Genomic DNA, 21,865 nt, shown 5'->3' on the forward strand with positions numbered 1-21,865 from the left:
AACCCAACCTGAGTGGAACATTGCAGGGCTCCAGTGTCTCTTCACCCTGCTGCCGAACACTCTCACAAAGATGCAAGGCCTGTTCCCCCCCACGCCTCCTTGGCCAAATGCTGCCTACATCACATTTGGCACCACATGTTTTAATCTTCCATAGCAAGGAGGCACTGTGGAGTGCAGAGGGCAGCAGATCGATTGGTGCCACACCACCTTGAAGCTCCCCTCCCAGCATGTCATCACCCTGACTTTGACATGTCCTGGTGTTCCCGCACTGCACCTAGGTGCAGCTCCTCCAGGTTGCCCCCAACATGGTAATGTGGATCTCAGTGTACCACATGCTGTGGGTGCAAAACCCATCTCATCACCACCCTCTCAGGGTGACCTCGGCATGGGCAATATCTGCTGGCCCACCCAGCGAAGGACACATGCGTCAATGAATCAATGCAGTCACTACAGTCAGACTTGGGGCGGGGGGTCACCTAAGGAGCAGGTAGGAGGTAAGCCTACCTGCTGGGTTAAGTGATCGATGCCAACAAGGTACTCACCTTTCACGAGTGCAACAGGTCATTGAAGCTTTTGCGACACTGGATCCAGGTGTGTTGCACCATGCCGTGGGAGCTCACCACCTCCACCACCTCCTCCCAGGCACGTTTGATCATGTGGGAGGGCCTCCTCCTCCAGTCCTGGGGTTTGAATACCTCCCGCCGCGCAGCCACCTGCTCAAGGAAGGCAGCAAGGCATTCATCCGAGAAACGAGGGGCACAGTACCCCCCTGCCCTACCCCCCTGCCCTTCCACTAGCCATGATTCACAGTGTTTGAAAGGCTGCAGCAGCTTTTTAAAACAGGCCGGCAGGTCGCCATTGGACCGGGTGGTCATTGCAGTCCCGCCGCCGCCCACCCACTCCCGCTGTTCCCGGGAACCACGATTCACGCTGGGCGGGCCTTAATTGGCCCGCCCATGTAAAATGGTGGCACGGACCCAATCGTGGATGGCGAATGGGTCCACACCTACCCACACCCACTCCCACAACACCCACCCAACAGGCAGAAAATCCTGCCCACAATGTTATTGAAAGGCTGCTTTTCTGTGAATGAATTATGCAATTAACCAGAAGCCCTACTGCTTCATAATGGAATTAGTGAATAACTAATTACTGCCAATATAAGCTTGACTGATAGGTGCCATAGGATAGGTTTAACTAGTCAGCATCCTTTGCCCAAAATTCGAAAAGTTTCACAAGATGACAATTATCCTATTTATCTTTATAAGACCACCAGCTAAAATCTAATCAACAAATGCGCCATGAGAACTGTGCCTGTGAGTGTTGAGGTGGGGGTGAAGTCTAGTCAGACTTGCCACATTATCATTTGTCATTATTTGCCCCAGTGTTCTGGTCACAAACGTGTACTGATGATAATCTTGTAACTCGCAGTTAAACTGCAAGCTAATCTGTGATGCACACTGACATGTCACATTTGGGCTTCCATTATGCAGTACATGGCAAATTAATCCTCACTCAGCAAGGAAAACTCTTGGAGGTTTTATATTTGCATGTGGTTTGCACTCAGGTTGGTAATCATCCAATGTCTCTTCAGTGAACATTTGGGAACAGCAGCTTCTAGTGGACCACATCCTGTTTTTGTTAGTTGGCTAGGATAAGTTAAAACAAACAAAAATCCTCAATCATTCTTTTCCCAGTATCATACGTTAAAAGATGATACAAAATGTGCCTCATTAATATACATTTGCTTTACTTAATAATATGTGGTAATTTTAATTTTGTTTACTTTTTATGGTTCTTCTATTGCCTGGTAAAATGCCCTGTCAGAAAATTGCTAACTCATAACATTTTCTATTCTTACAGGAAATTCAGAAATCCACCAATGTGGTCTATCAGTCCCATCATGTTAGTCGAAGCAAGAGAGGCCAAATTGTTGGCACCCGTAGTGGATTCCGTGGCTGCACTGTCTGGCTGACTGGTAACTTGTTATCTACGATTATTTATGATTGCATGCCAATTCACCAACATGAGTACAGTAACGATATCACATACTTAACCCCAGGACTTTTCATTTATCTCATTATTTCCCAGACAATGAGCAAAGTGCTCTGTGCTCTTCCAATAGGTTTACACTTGCGAGTGCAATATTGTTTCTGCTCCTGCTCCTGCAACTGGAGCTAGCCTGCAGCAGCAGAATTGGGGAGGGAGGATGGGTTGCAAGTAATCTCAGATTGCAGTAGAAGTGAAAATCAAATTAATAGGCAGGGGAAAGCTGCCAGCAGCATCGATGCTGGTATGGTGGGCATGTGAGGTAATACCGAAATGGCGGTTCTCCTTTGGATCTTTCTTTTAGGAATTTTAGGAAGCTCATTCCAACCTAATTGACGTCATAATTTTCCCTTCAGGCCTATCAGGTGCTGGAAAGACCACAATTGGATTTGCATTGGAGGAGTACTTGGTAACCCATGGTATTCCTTGTTACTCTTTGGATGGAGATAACATCAGACAAGGACTAAACAAAAACCTGGGTTTCACCTCTGAGGACCGTGAGGAGAATATTCGGCGTATTGCTGAGGTATCCAAACTGTTTGCAGATGCTGGACTTGTCTGTATCACTAGTTTTATCTCTCCATTTGCAAAGGTAAGTTCATTAGAAAGAAGAAACTGACATGTTCCTTGATGTAAATTCATTCCAGCCTTCATTCTCTGGACAGGTGGATAAATGATATGTATCAAAGTCTCTGACCATCAGCTTCTTAGAACAACCTCTAATTCATTGTGGGAGCATTAAACTGTGAATGATTTGAATCTCAATCTTGACTACCTGTTTGAGTTTACTGTAAACTGTAAATGTTGGCCAAGATCTTTGGGAGGATGAAAAGCCCCAGCAGGGAGGGAATATCCCAAGAAATTAGCCTCCTGGGGAATCAATGAAGGAGCAGCACTTGATGATACTATGAGCTTGTCTACAGAATGGACTGTCCCTGCATCCTAACCAAAAAGGAGAGCTTTGACACAGAGCACCAACCTAGGGCCAGAAAACAGGGAGTAAGGGAAGAGGAGTGGTAAAACTTTTCAAAAAACATTGAAATGCTAGACTCCTACCATATACAGTTGTAGTGACTGACCTGGATGTAGCTAATGAATGTTGGAAAATAAATAAGGAACCGACTATAGTTTCTTTAATGTAGAATACCGAGAATGTTTAGCATCAAGTTCCTTGACTGGTGCTTTATAGAACCAAATGGCATCTTTCTATAATCTATTCAAAAAGATCAAATTTTTTTTAGAAACATTTTAAACAATGTTGGGCTCATCCATTTCATTGACCCTTACATCCTGAATTGTATATTTGATAAATGATTGTTTGTAGGAAGAGATTTGCTTGATGGATGAGCAAGTACATTAAACTCTCTATAACTGTCAGTAAATAAACCTATTGTTGAAAGTTCTCTCCAACAGTTAATTGCAAATGCAGGAAGAAGCAATTTGATCGTTAAAACTTTATTCTCAAAGGTGTCAGAAAAGGTCATTTAAGAGGCAGACAATTTATTTGATGATTTTATTACAGTACTCACTAAAATGGCACTTTAATTATTAAAATATGCACTTACTCCCACATTATTGTGTTACAGTGAAAAGATAAGGATATGTATAAAATACACCCAATGAAATTATATAGACAACATTTTCTGCTGGTTTTAATTGCTTTTGTATTTTGTGAACAAGACATGTTTTATCAAAGACTGTTTAAACTATTTATTAAAAATACAGAAAAAAACAATTTGATCCCAAACCATGGAGCACAATTAAGGCAACCTGATAATTGATTTTAGCACAATACTTCTTTGACTGACTGAGTCACAAGATAGCCTGGTGGAAAGATTTAAGGAGGAATAATCATGTGTCGTGGCCCCAACAACTGTCACAAACAAGCAGTGTTAATTTTGTATCTTCATTTAAATCTTTAGGATCGTGAAAAAGCAAGAAAAATTCACGAGATCTCCAAACTCCCGTTTTTTGAAGTCTTTGTCGATGCTCCTTTAGATATCTGTGAAAGTCGTGATGTGAAAGGTCTTTATAAGAAGGCTAGAGCAGGAGAGATCAAAGGTACTAATATACTATCAGCAGAAGGGCTCTTGTGATAATGCCATCAACTAAATATTCTCTGATAATGTGAGACCTCTCAAGCACTGCAAATTGTAGCTTTCAGCATTGTTGATGGCTATCAGTTAATTGAAGAGATGTTACAAGAATGTTTGCACAGTGAACATGCAGCTCCATTTTGTGCAGTGAAACAATGTTCATTTAGTACAGCTATCAGTGAGAAGTGTGAGAAAAACCAAAGTCTAGGGGCAGGGGTGATATTTCATTCCTAATCTGCAGCATGACCTTGCTGTATCCATGCTAATAAAATGCAGGAACATCAAACAACTGCAGTAAAAACTGCACTGATTTTGAATTTAACAGAAAGACAATGGAAACCTTAGAGAATTATTTGTGAGGTAAAAGCCCTCTTATCTTGCTTCTGCTTTAATGTCCTCAGGGCCCAACTTGCCTCTTTTGTACCATTTGCTGTAATGCCCAAATTACATATTTTCCTATCCTGGATATTGCATGGAATTTACAGTAAGGCTAATCGGCCCAACTGGCCTGTGTTAGTGTATAAGCTTCATATGTGCCTCCACCCTTCCTACTTCATCTTACCTTCTCTACGTCCCTTCTGTTCCTTTCTCCCTGAGGTGCCTATCTAACTTTATCTTAATGGACCTATGTTATTCACCTCAACTACACCAAGTGCTAGCGTGTTCCACATGCCACTGTCTGGGTAATTTCCTGAATTTCTTACTGGATTTATTAGTGTCTATCATATATTTAGGATCCTGTGGCAGGGTTTCCCACCCCACCACCGAAAAAGTTGGTGGGGTACTTACCCTCTGCTCCATATGGCTGCCCTGCAGCCATTTAACAATCTGATTGGCCTGCAGCTGTCTGGTCTCATCAGTACCATGGGGAGCGGTGGTCACTGCTGGGACTGCATCCAGTTCCAGAAAACAAAGAGCCAAGTGCTGGATAAAAGGTATATCTGAGGGGGGCTCTCAGCAGGGACAGGACAGGAGGCCCCAGAGAGGTAGGGGAACCAGGTGCAAATGCCAGGAGGAAGGGGCCACTTCCACGGAGACAGACCTTGGGGAAGGCCTCTGATTGGAAAATGGGGCCCGTGAAGGAGACAATCCCACCCCCTTTCCCAACTGATGTCCAGGAGGTTAACCTGCTGGGCATCCCTCCTTCATCACTCTCCTCCCGCTGGCTGAAATGTTGCAATCAGAGCAGGAAGTGTCTCTTAAGCGGACATTAACTGATCACCTAAGGGCCTCAATTTGGGAGATGGCTAGGCATTCATGAAATTGCAGTGAGGTCTGAGGCAGGTGAGTGGGCAGAGGGAAAGTCACCTGCAGGATTTTACAGGCCCCATCCCACCTGCAAGCTCATCACAGGGGACAGTAAACTTCTGCCCCTAGATTTGAACTTCCTGCAAGTGGAAACATCTTCTCTATGTCCAAAACAAAAATAAAATACCTGGAAAAACTCAGCAGGTCTGACAGCATCTGCGGAGAGGAACACAGTTAAAGTTTCGAGTCTGGATGACCCATCAACAGAACTAAGGAAAAATAGAAAAGAGGTGAAATATAAGCTGGTTTAAGGTGGTGGCGGGGGGGGGGGGTGTGGTTTGACAAGTAGAGCTGGATAGAGGGCCAGTGATAGGTGGAGATTGCCAAAAGATGTCATAGACAAAAGGACAAAGAGGTGTTGAAGGTGGTGATATTATCTAAGGAATGTGCTAATAGGTGACATTAAGGGTAGAAAGCAGTTCAAGCAAGGTTCAGATAGCCCTAGTGGGGTGGGGTGGGGAGAAGGGATCGAAATAGGCTAAAAGATAGAGATAAAACAATGGATGGAAATACATTTAAAAATAATGGAAGAAAGGTGAGAAAAAAAAATCTATATAAATTATTGGAAAAAAGGGGGATCAGGAAGTGGGTGGGGATGGAAGAGAGAGTTCATGATCTAAAATTGTTGAACTTAATATTCAGCCCGGAAGGCTGTAAAGTGCCTAGTTGGAAGATGAGGAGCTGTTCCTCCAGTTTGCGTTGAGCTTCACTGGAATGTTGCAGCAGGCCAAGGACGGATATGTGGGCATGAGAGCAGGGTAGTGTGTTGAAATGGCAAGCAACAGGGAGGTCTGGGTCATGCTTGCGGACAGACTGAAATTGAGGGAAGTACAAGTGGAGTGCTGCTTTACTTGAAAGGAGTGTTTGAGCCCTTGGACGGTGAGGAGAGGGGGAGTAAAGGGGCAGGTGTTGCACCTTCTGTGGTTGCATGGGAAGGTGCCGTGGGAGGGGGTTGAGGTGTAGGGGGTGATGGAGGAGTGGACCAGGGTGTCCCAGAGGGAATGATCCCTGCGGAATGCAGCCAGAGGGGTGAAGGGAAGATATGTTTGGTGATGGCATCATGCTAGATTTGGCGGAAATGGCGGAGGATGATCCTTTGAATGCAGAGGCTGGTGGGGTGATAAGTGAGGACAAGAGGACCCTATCATGGTTCTGGGAGGGAGAGGAAGGTGTGAGGGTGGATGCGCGGGAGATGGGCCGGACATGGTTGAGGGCCCTGTCAACCATGTCTATCCTAAGAAGTAGTTCCATTATTTAATGACCCCTATTCAGTTATCCCTCAGCCATTTCTTTTCTAGGGTCATGAATGCAACCCAGGTCCTATCACTCTGGGTACAAACAGAGAAATTGCTCACTTCCTTTTTTAAAATTAGTGGATGGAAAATAAAGTCTGAGAGTCCAAGTCTTCTAGCCCATCTTCATATCCTAATCATGTGCATCATTTCCAGGGCTTGGTTCATTCTGTTGTGCCTTTGGCTCACTCCTGCAAATTGCTAAGGGCATCACAGTCAATTATGGTGCTTTTAACTGACTTCCATTCTAGGTGTCGAGTGAGAAAAGGAACCCGTGCTATTATTTTCCCCTACACCAGCGAGCCCAAGTTCAATTGTAGCTCTCCAACTGCTACCTTGACTGAGAATAGCTAACTTAGCACATGGGCCTTTCTGATTCATCTGGTGCTACACCAATAGCCCTGTTATCCATTGGTCCCTGGGAGAAGTTGAACAAACAGCCCTGTATAATGTTAGATAAGGTATTTTTCTTAGATCAATAAAAGTCATGTTAATACCTAAAGGATCTATGCATAATTTTCTGCATACCCCAGAATAAGGTCCAGTGCTTCATTCAGCTTATTTTGTTTGCTTGTTTAGGATTTACCGGGATTGATTCAGAGTACGAGAAGCCTGAAAGTTCGGAGCTGGTGCTCAAAACAAACCTCACATCTGTGAATGAATGTATCCAACAGGTGGTGGAGCTGTTAGAGGAGGAGGTAAGTGAAATGTCCAGGTAAAGTTGGAAGTTATACCTGGGTTTCTGAAAAGAAAATAGCTACTTGCAAGACAACAGCTGTTAATGGCGGGCTTTGAATTTTATTTTTATATTTCTACAAGCATACAGACAATAACAGACAGAAAAAGACACTCTGGCCCATCTACCCTGTCCCAGGAAGCTGCAATGCTGTGTGCATCACATGATGTACATTTTCCGCTCCATCCAAAACCATGTGATCACCTGGTGGAGGTGAAAACTCAGGATGATTTGAAGAAAAAAATCTGGGAAATTCCTCCTTGACCTGCTTAGACAATCGAAACTAGTCCAGATCACCCTGGCCCATATGCATACCACTGTACTTTTCTCAGTTAAGTATCATTTGCCAGCCTTGTGCCCAATCCCTCAACACATCAAATCCACCTCTAGCATTCAAGCATCATCTACAAACCTGACATTCACACAGGTCGTTGTTTAATTTTCAACTTGCCCCAACACTTGGAACAATAATAAAATCAAGTTTTGCTCTGATAAAATTCAAAAAATAAATTGTGAAAGAGCTTTATTTATTTCAGTCTCCTTCCTTTGTGAGTGGCACAGTATCATGGAGAAATGAGAATTTAATATTTTTTCAATTATTCTTAATTCAAACCAAATGCAGCCTTTACTTCACTTTCCTTTTCTGCCTTTTCTCCTGATGGCTGCTACTTTGGTACAGAATATGGACTGCTCTCAGAAATAGATGTACACACAGTTACCATCTATACTGTGTCTTAAAGATCAACAACAATTTCCATTTCTTTAGCACGCTTAACCAGAGAGTGAAGGAATAGTTCATGTTGACAAAGTTAGGTGTTGTGACAAAGTTTGGTGGAAGACGCCAAGGGGAGAAATTTACTTGTGTATGCAGACTTATAGAATATAAGAACATAAGAATTAGGAGCAGGAATAGGCAATTCAGCCCCTCAAGCCTGCCCCGCCATTCATTACAATCATGGCTGATCTCATCTCGGCCTCAACTCCAATTTCCTGCCCTCTCCCCATAACCTTTCAAGCCATTACTAATTAAAAATCTGTCTATCTCCTTCTTAAATTTATTCAGCGTCCTGGCATCCACTGCACTCTGAGGTAGTGAATTCCACAGATTCACAACCCTTTGAGAAAAGTAATTCCTCTTCATCTCTGATTTAAATCTACCACCCCTTAGCCTAAAACTATGGTCTCTTGTTCTAGAATGCCCCACAAGGGGAAACATCCGCTCCACGTCGACTTTGTCTATCCCCTTTAGCATCTTATATTCCTCAATTAGATCTCCCCTCATCCTTCTAAACTCTAGTGAGTATAGGCCTAAGCTGCTCAATCTCTCCTCATAAGACAAGCCCCACATTGCTGGAATCAATCTAATGAACCTCCTCTGAACCGCCTCCAATGCAACTACATCCTTCCTCAAGTAAGGGGGCCAAAACTGGGCACAGTACTCCAGGTGTGGTCTCAACAATGCCTTGTACAGTTGAAACTACACTTCCCTATTTTTATACTCTATTCCTTTAGCAATAAATGCCAACATTCCATTTGCCTTCCTTATTACCTGCTGTACCTGCATACTAGCTTTCAGTGATTCATGCACAAGGACACCCAGATCCCTCTGCACTGAAGCATTCTGGAGTTTCATTCCATTTAAATAATAAGTCGCCTTTTTATTCTTCCGACCAAAATGGATAACCTCACACTTAACCACGTTAAACTCCATCTGCCAAATTTTGGCCCATTCACTTAACCTGTCTATATTCATTTGTAAATTTCTTATTTCTTCAACTGACTTTCCCACCTATTTTGGTGTCATCTGCAAATTTAGCTATAGTACCTTCTATCCCTGAATCCAAGTCATTAATATAGATTGTAAGTAGTTGGGGCCCAAGGACCGAACCCTGTTGCACCCCACTAGTTACAACTTGCCATCCAGAAAAAGACCCATTTATCCCAACTCGCTGCTTTTTGTTGGTTAGCCAATCCTCTATCCAAACTAATATATTACCCCTAACTCTGTGTAATCTTTTGTGCGGCACCTTATCAAAGGCTTTCTGCAAGTCCAGATATACTAATCTACAGAATCCCCATTATCCACTTTGCTTGTCACATCTTCAAAGTACTCTAGCAAATTAGTCAAACACAATTTACTCTCCATAAAACCATGCTAACTCTGATGGATTGCATTTTGACTTTCCAAATGCCCCATTACTACTTCCTTGATAATGGATTCCAACAATTTCCCAACGACAGACGTTAAACTAAATGGTCTATAGTTTCCTACTTTCTGCCTCCCCTCCTTTTTGAATAAGTGTGTTATATTAACATTTTTCCAATCCATTGGAACCTTCCCAGAATCCAGGGAATTTTGGAAAATTATAGCCATTACATCCACTATCTCTGCTGCACTTCTTTTAAGACCGTAGGATGTTGGCCATCAGGTCCTGGGGATTTGTCACCCTTTAATCCCAATAGTTTACTCAGTACTTTTTTTCTAGTGATGGTGATTGTTCTAAGTTTCTCCTTCTCTATACCCTCTGTACTACCTGTTACTATTGGGGTTGTACTAGTGTCCTCCACTGTGAAAACTGAGGCAAAATATTAAATAAGCATCACTGCCATTTCTGCGTTTCCCACTTTTAATTCCCCAGTCTCGTCCAAGGGACCAACATTCACTTTAGCCACTCTCTTTTTATATACTTGTAGAAGCTTTTGCTATCAGTTTTTACATTTCATGCTAGTTTTCTTTCATAATTTACCTTTGCTCTTTTTATTATTTTTTCAGTAACCCTTTGTTAATCTTTAAAAATTTCCCGATCTTCCAGCCTGCCACTGACCTTTGCAATTTGGTATGCCTTAGTTTTTGCCTTTAAGTTATCTTTAACTTCCTTGCTTAGCCATGGATGCTTTTTCCCCCCTTACATCTTTCTTCCTCATTGGGATATATTTTACTTGGGAGGAATTGAATATCTCCTTAAATATCTGCCACTGTCCATCAACTGTCCTACCTTGTCGACTTCCTGCCCAGTCCACTAGGGCCAAATCTTCCCTCATACCTATGTAGTTACCTTTGTTTAACTCCAGAACACTAGTATGGGACTCAAGTTTCTCGCTCTGAAACTGAACTTGAAATTCTAGCATGCTATGATCACTCTTCCCTGGAGGATCCCTATGTTGATTCATTGAGGGAGACAGTGCAGTGAGTGGCTGCATGTCCACCCATGCACCATTTTTCAGTAATATCAATGGAGAATGCCACCCCGGCTGCAATGGTAGGGACTTATGACACTCGTGCTCCCAGGGAATCGATATAAGTCTGTGTAGTGTCACAACATAAATGAATTTTTCCCCTCAAGCCTTTTAAAGACAGGAAGGGAGATAGAGTGAGGGTTGGAATTCTAGGAAGCAGGGTCAAGGTGGCTGAAGGTTTTTTTAAAAATTTATTCATGGGATGTGGGCATCGCTGGCTAGACTTAGTGCCCATCCATAATTGCCCTTGAGGTTCTGCCAATAACCTGATAGGAGTGGAACATCTTGCAGATAGTGAGTATAATATGAATGAGTTTGAGAACCAGCTAGGAGAATCACAAACTAAACTTCTGAATTTAAGTAAAAGGCAAACTTCAACTGATTGCAGCAAACTGATTGAATTGTGTTCAAAAGGTGGGAGAGCGGGACTAGCTGAGTTGCTGTACATGTAGCAATAAAAGGCAAGATCTTCACTTGTAGTGCGGCAACCATGGTCAACTAATGAGGAAAATGACAATATCAAGTTCAAAGAAAAGGCTTAAGCAAATGCAAGGTAGAAATCCAACAAATTGGGAGATCCATAGAAAAAAATAAAGGGATATAAGGAAATGAGGTAGAGTGGGATGAGGCCATGGAAACTTTGTACATTATACTAATGGAAAGAAAATAATGGAGAAAGCACCCGAATTCATGACTCCACTTCTGGTTGGATGGAGGGAGGTTTGGGGGTCATTAGGGGGGTGCTGGTGGTTGTGGTGAAAATATGCTTTGGGTGCAGGAAATTGCAAAACTATTCCTGTTAAGTTTTAGGTGTTCCCTACAACCATTTCATACATGTATCAACCATATATGCACCAGGGTACTTGTTTTCTGATATATCCACTGCTTCCTTCCTCACTCCCTCATCCCAATAGTGCAGCTGAGATATGACCTTGTGTATTTAAGTTATTTTGTCCCAGCACACAGTGACATTGTGGTGCCTGGCTAGAGGACAGTTCAAGCACTATAGGTGAGAATGAATTCACGTCTGTTAAAGCAGCCAAGGAACACCTGAACTCCCTGTCACAGGTGAGATATTGTGATGCTGGCTCATAGTCAAGGTAACGTAGGTTTATGGTGGAACTTGACATTTATCGTTAAGTGAATTCTGGAACAGCAGATGCTGCAGTCGCAATATTAGTTAGGACTATACACAGGTTATCAGATCTGACTGTCAAACTGTGAGCAGCAAAATTAGCAACATTAGATGGACTGACTGTTAGAAGTGGAACACATTTGGAACCCACCCTGAAAAGAGAATGAATTATGTGTCATGTTCTGACATTCTGGGAGGCAAGCCAGCAGAGTATGGAACTAATGTATTTATTGTTACTCTAAGGGCATTGTCCCCCCTGCCGCCAATGAAGAAGTGAAGGAACTCTTTGTCCTTGAAAACAAGCTGGACTTGGCATGTGCAGCTGCCCAGGTCCTGCCCACACTGCAGATAACACAGGTAACACTTTCCATTCTACTCTTAAAAATTATTTTCTTACATAACAATGTGATTAAACAAAAGCAGATTGTCAATGTTTCACACAATTGTACATTATTGAACAATTCTTGATACCTGACTCCTGCAGAGTGACTGTAAAGCTGACAGGAAGGAGCCATATTCCTTTCACCAGCTCTTTCCCACCAGACTAGCTGTCCTTTAAATATATTGCTGCCTGCAGAAATCGAAGTATTTTCAGTCCTAAGATCTTGTTTAGTGTTATTAGCTGTGCAGATGAATGGTGTCATCTAGTCCAGAGCAATCAGGTTTAAGATTGGCGGTTTGTAGAAAAAAACTTCAGTTTCACTTTTGTGGCGAGTATAGACATGCCTTTTTAAAATTCAGTCATGGGATGTGGGCATTGTTGGCAAGGCCAGCATTTTTGGCATCCCTAATTTCCCTTGAGAAAGTGAGCTGCCTTTCTCGAACTGCTGCAGTCTATATGGTGTCGGTATACCCTCAGTTCTGTTAGGAAGGGAGTTCCAGGATTTCGATCTTGTGAGCGAATGGAAAAAAAAGTGCTTGAATGTGGCCCAGATCTTGCTGAATGCAGGAATGGACTACTACACCACCTGAGTAGTTGCAAATGGAATTGAATAATGTGCAACCATCAGTGAACATCCCCACTTCTGACGTCATGATGGAGAGAAGTTCAATGATGAAGAAGGTGAAGATTATTGGGCCTAGGACAATCCTCTGAGGAACTCCTGCTGCAATGGCCTGGGACTGAGCTTATTAGCCTCCCCACAACCTGAGGATATGACATTTGAGAAGTGTTATTGAAGCTTGTGTCGAGTTGTGTGACTTTGGAAGCAGGGAGACTCTGCAGCTGTCCTCTTATCAATGATTTACATAAAATCCAAGGGAGCATTACCACGTGGATAACTGTTCACACACCCAGATAGAGAATAGCCCTTTAACTAACAGGCAATTCCCTCAAAATTAATAGGCATAAAATCATTAACAGAATTTGCAATAAGCGCTTCAATCCTAACCAGGCACTGAAGAGGAATAAAAACAAAAAATGCTGGAAAAGCATCTGTGGAGAGAAAGACAGAGTTAACATTTTGAGTCCATATGACTCTTCTTCAGATCTGAAAAAGTGTCATATGGACTCAGAATGTTAACCCTGTTTCTCTCTCCACAGATGCTATCAGATCTGCTGAGTTTTTCCAGCATTTTTGTTTCTGTTTCAGATTTCCAGCATCCGCAGTATTTTGCTTTTATCTAGCTGAAGAGGAATACCTGATCTTTTTCTGTATAAAAAAATGGAAATTGATGGTATTATCTGATTGGACAGACAGTGTCCATTGTCAGGAATTTGTTGTATTAAATTGGGGTTTGCACAACAAAGCATTTGGACTGTGTCTATATTCATTAAATATCATTAGAAAGCTGAGAAATCCTGGTTGGTGCATGTGTTGCCATGGTGCAAGTGAATTGCGGGCATTGTTCACAGGTTGGAGGTTTATCATCTAGCAAAAAGGACTGAAAAGAAAGAAAAAGATACAATGTACTTCAAACAGAGTTAATGAATGTCAACAAATTTAAAACTTCATTTGGACATCATGGCAGTTTCTGGCATTAAAACCATGCCTGAATATGTATTATTAGAAGAAATTGGAACTCTGAAAGAATCACTGCATTAATTTTTGTTTATGTTCAGTAAATTGATAGTGCATTGGATTCACTGAACGACCTGTTCTCTCTACAGCTGGATCTGCAGTGGGTGCAGGTCTTGTCTGAAGGTTGGGCTACTCCACTATCAGGCTTCATGAGGGAAAGGGAATTCCTGCAGGTTCTGCACTTTGGGACTCTCTTGGATGGTAAGAACCACTGACTGCAAATTCTTCAAACTGCATTGGCGATAATGATAGCCGTTAATGTCTCAGTTGTATTAAACATAGTCCTTAATGCCTCCATTGTATTCAATATAGTCGTTTTGATGTAAAATGTGTCTGATCCTCACAGGGAAGAAGGATTACCTACATGTGTCAGTTCTCATCACCATTAGGGTCTTAGCCCGTTTCTTTCAGTTTTGGTCATGACATTCATTGCCAGGTTCCAGTGTGCTGCCACATATATGCTATTTGAAGGCTTCTTTTTATTCATCCATGGGATCTGGGTGTCACTGGCTAGGCCAGCATTTATTGCCCATCCCTATTTGCCCTTGAGAAGGCGGTGGTGAGCTGCCTTCTTGAACCACTGCAGTCCATGTATGTACACCCACAGTGATGTTAGGGAGGGAGTTCCAGGATTTTGACCTAGTGACAGTGAAGGAATGGTGATATATTTCCAGGGATGGTGTGGGGCTTGGAGGATGGTGATGTTTCCATGTATCTGCTGCCTTGTCCTTCTATTTGGTAGTGGTTGTGGGTTTGGAAATGCTGTCTAAGGAGGCTTGGTGAATGTTGCCCAGTCTTCTGTAGTCTTATCATTTACCTCTACAGAAAAGCAGAGACTATAGATCAGTGGTCATATTCACAGATTTTATTGTACAATGATCTTCAATGATTTTCATAGAAGCACCAGGTGAACGACATTGAAGAATGCTGAAGGCATCAAGTTGGGGATGATAGCAAACTATGAAGAAGAAGATAGGAACACGTTGGTAAATGGAATGAGCAGCCAAGTGATAGATGCAGAAAAATTATAGAACAGTGAAAGAAACAATATCTGAAATGCTAAAAGAAAGATGGATTTCTATAGCACCTTTCATGACCGCAGGACTTCCCAAAGCACTTTATAGCCAATGAAGTACTTTTAAAATGTTGCCACTGTTGTCATGTAAGAATGTGCCAGGCAATTTGCACATAGCAAGGTTGCAAACAGCAGTGGGAAAATGACCAGATAATATACGAATTAGGGGCAGGAATAGGCCACTCAGTCTGCTCCACCATTCAATATCATGGCTGATCTGATTGTAATCTGAACCCCACATTCCTGCCTACCCCTGATAACCCTTCACCCCACCTTGTTAATCAAGAAAATGTTTTAATGAGGTTGATTGAGGAATAAATATTGGCCAGGACAACTAGGTATCTCCTCTCCTCTTCTGCAAAATATTGCCATAGGATCATTTACAATCATTCAAGTGGAAGATGGGCTTTGGTTTAACATCTCATTCAGAATGGCAGCACCTCCAGCATTGCAGCAATCCCCCAGTGCTGCGCTGGAGTGTTAGCCAGGATTTTACATTCTAATTCCAATGTAAGAGTGCTACCCACTGAGCTACTGCTGACACCCAAGACTCATAATGGAGTGTAGAAAAAGATCTCAGGAGCAGACAGATAGATCTTTAAAGGTGAAAACCAAGATAGACAACAACATTAAGAAGACACAAAGAAATTCTAGGTTTTATACATGGGGACACTGAGTATAAAAGTAAGGAAGAAAGGTTAGCTTTGTACAAGTCAATGATTAGAGTATTTCCATAGGGGCTGGAGAGGGAGGTGTGGGGTGGGGTGGGGTGGATTCCCTGAACAGGTATGAGAGGAAGCCTGGAGATTTCCAAGGTGGGTTCTCCTGATCTCCTGCTGAATTTCCACACATTTCTCCCCTAACTCACACTACTTGCTTCATTCCAAGGCAGCTGAGAGGGACACCGTACCGCTTTATCCTGTGTTTATAAAATCACTAATGTCATGAAAGGGTTTGATAGGGTCACAGGAGGGAGTTGGTTTTCACTTGTGGGAGACAAGTATTTGAAAGGAGGAAATATAAATGGATATATGGGAAGGGTAGGAAATAGGATCAGAGTAAATGGTTTAAGTTGAAGGCCTACTGCTGGTTAAATGGACTGCATGGCCTCCTTCAAAAATGTAAATTCTGGGATTCAGGTTCCTTGCCTAACTCAAAACTATCAATTTTAAAATGTGTGTTTATTAGCCATAAAAATCTTGGAGATGGGGGGAAAAAACAGGAAGGTCACGTGATGAAACCTCTAGGAATATGTCCAAGCAGCGCTAGCAACTCCAGTTGTAAGACAATATGAAGGCAGGAAATTAATTAAAGTAACAAGAGAGCAACTAGATTGTGTGGTAAACGTTCATCACTCAGGAAGAGTTTTGAAAATTGTTGCTAATATGTGGGAGGTTGGAGAAGAGTGAATGATGTAGCACTCCTCAAGCTGGAGGTATTGAGACTGAGCTGAAGGGGTATTTACTGGAATCACGAAAACTAACAACATAATAAATATGCTTCCAATGGCACTGGCCACCAATTATACTTACTATGTACAGGCTGAGGTGTATAGAATGGGTTTTCCCCGTTGCTGGACCTGCTACATGCACCACAGAAGGTTTGTTATGAGGAAATAAAGTTACAAATGCAACTCTCAATCAACTGATTTTTGCTGTTGCAGCTGTAGAATCCATTGTGAAGTATAAATACGGTAAGCAGCACTTTCAGATAATGGTATAATATTTAACCAGTTATAAAGAATTACATAGAATATATAGCACAGAAACAGGCCATTGGGCCTAACTGCTCCTTGTTGGTGTTAATGCTCTTAACAGCATCCTCCCAACCCTCTTTATTTAACCCAACAGCAAAACCTTGCCTTCCTTTCTCCTTTACCTATCTTCGCCTTAAAAGCATCTGTACTATTCTTCCCACTACTGCAAATAGCAGCCAGTTCTTCATTCTAACTAATCTGGGTAAAGAACTTTAATCTGAATTCTTCTTCTTAGGCAGTCCCTGATCGAGGATGACTTGCTTCCACACCAGTTCGATAGGTTCTGAGATGACTGATAAGTCCGATGCACAATCTGCAGACTCTGTCACAAGCGGGACAGGTGGTGCTTGAAGGGTTGGGTAGATGGGTTTTTTGGAGGGTTGTGTGTTCCTGCAGCACCTCGGCTTCATCTCTGCACATTCCAGATGAAATCTCACAATGCTTTCGGTGTCTTTCCGAATGAGCCTTCTCCATTTTGGTCACAAGCCTGGGTCTCCCATGTGTCAGTGGGATTGTTTGATCTCTTCATGGATGCTTTGAGGACACCCCTACTACGTTTCCGCTTTCCCCCTCGGAGTCTCCAACCAAGCTCCGAATAGAGCAGTTGCTTCGGGAGCTTGGTGTCAGATTTATGAGCGACATGTCCCAACCAATGGAGCTGGTTTTGAGTGATTAGTGCCTCGATGCTAGGCAAAGTGGCTTGGACCACCTTTCTTGCCACTGGATGTGGAGGATCTTGTGAAGGTGAGTGACTGTCTAATATTAATGGCCACTACTTTTGCTGTCTCCCACAAGTGAAAATCAACTCCCTCCTGTGACCCTATCAAACCCTTTCATGACATTAATGATTATATAAACATAGGATAAAGCGGTCCGGCATCCCTCTCAGCTGCCTTGGAGTGAAGCAAGTAGTGTGAGTTAGGGGAGAAATGTGTGGAAATTCAGCAGGAGATCAGGAGAACCCACCTTGGAAATCTCCAGGCTTCCTCTAATACCTGCCACGGGAATCCACCCCACCCCACTGTCCCCATCTCCCATGGAAATTCCATTGGCATTCCTTCAGTTGTGTGACTACCTGCTCTTCTGATTTGGAATTAGTAACTGACTAGAAGTTATAGCCCAACTCTCGATATTGTAAGAATCACACAATTCGTATCTCTGTGGCTTAATCAGTGCTGAAGGATAACTAGCTGCATGGGAAAGATAGAGTAGGATAAAGAAATAAATGGTACCTGACTGAAATTTGATAATTGAGGTCTTAGATGCCAGACTATTATTTTGTTTGCCAGGAGCTGGATCATGACAGTTCTAATGCAAGGTAAATGTTATCCTTTCCAGAAGTAAGTACTCCCTTTTGTTCACCACACCCTGAGGGTGGCTTTTGTCTACTTTTGTGAAGTGAAGTCTTTCCTTGCGTTACTGTTGGAGTTTAACCAAAACAATTAGACCGAAGTCCTGCGGCTTTTCCCAGTAATTTTTTCAGACTTTTCAAGGATGTCAGTGAGTTAGTTATGGCAAGATAAAAGGTCATGGTTAGCTGGGAATCATGGGGGGTCAAATTCCAAAAAACAATTATATGCAATTCTCAGAAAAAAGTACAAACTGTGCCTTGTGTATATGAAAAAAATGAGCTAAGGCTTGACTTGAACTGGAAGCAGCAATTCACGGAAACAAGCTTTTGAAAAGTTGATAATAAAAAACCCAATATAAAGAATTTCGAATGAAATATTGGGAAAAACACAATGCCATGGATTAGTTAGTTGGTACTCACATTGTGGGGAGAGAGGAGATAAAGATCAGTAATATCCGCAAACAGGAACTCTAATTGTGATTGACATACCTGGATTTTCAAAGGTTATCAGATATGAATTAAAATAGTCCCAAAAGAGACAGGCTCATCATTTCTTTTACTGCTGTTTGTGCAATTTTGTTCTGTGCTAATTTGGCTGCCACATTTGCCAACAAAACAAAGTGACTTGTGTTTCAAGTGTAATTCATTGGTTGTGATGTACTTCAGGGTGTTCTATGAAAGACATTTTCTGAATTCAATCGCTTCCTTTTTTGAACCAATTCCCTTATGTGTCACAAAGTTGCTGATTTATTGGTGTCAACTGCTAAGGCAATATCAAACCTTGTATTTTCTTTCACGAGACAGTGAAATCATCTTTATAAATTACTTAAGAAGAAACATTTCTTGCAGATTTATTTTCTTAGCGAAACACAAGAAATAAGAACATGTATTCACGTTTAAAATTTGTTTTGTGGGGATGGGCAAGGTCATATTCATTACCCCTGAAAAATTGCTGGTAGGCTTTCTGTATGAATTTAAGCTAAGTGCCTGATTAGGCACTTCAGAAGACATTGAGGGTTAACTACATAATACTGGATTAACAAAACATGTAAAACTTGACTGGGTCGGGTATCAATGAACCTGCTGAGTTTCTAATGACAATTCAATTGCGTTTTCAGTGCCAACCCACAAATGAGTAGTTTTATTGAATTCAATTTGTCATTGAAGAATTTGTACTCAGTAACCTCTGGATTGTGAGTTCAGGCACAAAACCACTAAGCTATCTGTCTAGCACCTATCATCTAAGATGATGCCCAAGGTACTTTAAAAATAGAGTCAAGTAAGTGAAATGAGCACCTAGCCAGGAAGGGAGAGGTCAAGAGAGTTGGCTCAAAGATCAGTTGAAAAATGGATTTTGAGAATTTTTTTTACATTTGAAAGTGCCTAAGGAGGGAATTTTGGACAGCAGGCTAGAGGCTGTTTCAGGCTTTGCCAAAAGTGCTGTACTAAATGGATAAAGGGGTGCTACAAAAGGCCAGATTCACAGCAACAGATTTCATGAGTTCTGTGAGTGAAGTCTATTTGCTCACTCTAATATTACTCAGTGGTCTGAATTTTCTGGTTGGTGGGGGGGGTGGAGCAGGCACGGGCGGAGACCAATCGCCACTCGTGATCAGATCCACACCACCATTTTACGCAGACAGACAAATTAAGGCCCACCCAGCATACTTCACGACTCCCATGCATAGCGGGAGTGGGCGGGCAACGGTGGGTGCACTCAGTCTGCCAGGTCCAATGGCGACCTGCATAAAGGAAGGCCCTGGCAGCCTCAGAAAGGCTGCTTGTAGTGGCTGGGTGAAGGGCTCTGCAGGGGGCAATGGAGGTTATGTAAGTCTGGAAGGTAGGCCAGCAGGGCAGGCCAGGCTGGAGGGCAGCCCTTTGGGGCAGGCCAGGCTGGAGGGTGGGGGGGGGGGGGGGGGGGGGGGGGGGGGGGGGCAGTGTGCCCCTTGTTTTTCAGATGACTGCCTTGCTGCCCTCCTCGAGGAGGTGGCAGCACGGCGGGAGGTGCTGGTTCCCCAGGATGGGAGGAGGAGGACCCCTCCACAAGACGAAACGTGCCTGGGAGGAGGTGGCAGAGGTGGTGAGCCCCCAGGATGTGGTGCAGTGCACCTGGATTCTGTCACAACGACTTGTTGTGCTCTGGAAGGGTGTGTACCATGTTGGCATTGGTCACTTAACCCAGCAGGTTGGCTTATCCCCCTTCTGCGCACCATCCCCCCAAGTCTGAGTGTAGTGACTGCAATGAATCATTGACAGCATGTGTCCTTTGCTGGGTGGGCCAGCAGATACTGCCCATGCCGAGGTCACCCTGAGAGGGTGATGAAGAGATGGGTTCTGCACCCACAGCATGTGGTACACTGAGACCCACATGACTGGTTTGGGGGCAACCTGGAGGAGCTGCACCCTAGGCGCAGTGCTGGAACTCCAGGACATGTCCCAGTCAGGGTGATGACATGCTGGGAGGGGAGCTTCAAGGTGGCGTGGCAACAAACCATCTGCTGTGCTCTGCACTCCATATGCTTACACCTCCTTGCTATGGAAGGATATACCGTGTGGTGCCTAATGTGATGTAGGCAACATGTGGCCAAAGGAGGTAGGGAACAGGCCTGGCATCTTTGTGTGAGTGTTCGGCAGCAGCAGGGTGAGGAGGCACTGGAGCCCTGATATGTCCCCCTCTGGTTGGGGTGGGCCATGCGTGAAGAGAGTCCATGCAGAATTTGCACAAATCAATGCTCATCTCTCATTTTCGGGAGAAGAATGCTCATAATGCAGCAGAGCGTGTGAGGACTGGTGGAGGCCAGGCGCAGATCGCCATTCTCAGCCATTTCGAGCAGGAGACCCTGGATCTGGAGAGGCGCCATGAACACAGGTCCACTGGTGTCGGTGAGGCTGGGGTGCCACGGCCAGGTATGTATGCCCACCAGTGAGGTCAGCATTGTTCTCCCAACAGCCATAGAACTGCTGAATGTTAATTGTTTTAATTTTGCAACACGGCTTGACCATTGCTTATGGAAGGATGAGAGCTGAATGATCCAGGCAACAGGGATGTACTTTGTCATTGTCTCCATGTTAACTGATCCAATGTCCTTGTTCTTCCTTTCAGCATCAGTGGAGCAGGGCCTGGAGGAGGAGCTGCAGAGGCCCCTTCTCACACCTCAGGGCCTGAAGTCTCACCAGCATCACACCATCTCTGCCAGGCAGGCACCAGCGCAGATACTAGCACCTCAGTGGGAATTAGATCATTGGCTAGTGTCCCGGGGCACAACGTTGAGAGCATTTCACAGGAGGAGCTGGCAGAGACAGAGAGTGCCCATGGTGCCAGCAGTCGGAGGACTGCAGGGGACCAGGCACATGCTGAGTCGGTGCTTGATGATGTGCCTCTGGAGTTGTCCACAATGCAGCAGGTATAGGGAATGCTGTCAGGTGTGCGGGAGCATCTGAGGGAGATACATGAGGCTATGCTTGGCTTGGTCTCCGTGGTGGAGGAGTCTATGCGGACAATCGCCAAAGTAATGAGCCTCATGTCCGAGTGCCATGCGTCCTCCACGGAGAGAGTAGTGACTCTCATGGAGAGGCTTCTCCAGGAGACCAGTCAGGCCTGCATGGAGATGCGCTCTGACCAGCAAGCCCTCACATCGGCATTGACCTCAGCTGGTCAGTGCCAGTGTGGGAGATGGTTTGGGCATCAAGTTTCCCAGCTGGGTGCCCATCCATCCACGGTGAGCAGGGAGATCCAAAGTGACCTCACCTCGGCGCAGCAGCTGCCCATTGTCTCTGCGGGCTCCTCCCAGGGCACTTCGGATGAGGGC

At 43.7% G+C, this 21,865-nt stretch overlaps 1 protein-coding gene across 1 annotated transcript in view; it reads left to right on the plus strand.

Annotated features, from left to right (window-relative positions):
* The window catches only part of papss2b (3'-phosphoadenosine 5'-phosphosulfate synthase 2b), an 88,196-nt gene that overhangs the window by 33,929 nt on the left and 32,402 nt on the right, over window positions 1-21,865 (plus strand). The window contains exons 2-7 of the mRNA XM_041210437.1: window positions 1,864-1,978; window positions 2,406-2,641; window positions 3,972-4,110; window positions 7,325-7,443; window positions 12,097-12,210; window positions 13,964-14,075. Of these exons, the coding sequence (XP_041066371.1) occupies window positions 1,864-1,978; window positions 2,406-2,641; window positions 3,972-4,110; window positions 7,325-7,443; window positions 12,097-12,210; window positions 13,964-14,075 (835 nt within the window). The remainder of the gene's footprint in view (window positions 1-1,863; window positions 1,979-2,405; window positions 2,642-3,971; window positions 4,111-7,324; window positions 7,444-12,096; window positions 12,211-13,963; window positions 14,076-21,865) is intronic.

Source organism: Carcharodon carcharias, chromosome 17 (genome assembly GCF_017639515.1).
Source record: "Carcharodon carcharias isolate sCarCar2 chromosome 17, sCarCar2.pri, whole genome shotgun sequence".
Lineage (NCBI taxonomy): Eukaryota > Metazoa > Chordata > Chondrichthyes > Lamniformes > Lamnidae > Carcharodon > Carcharodon carcharias.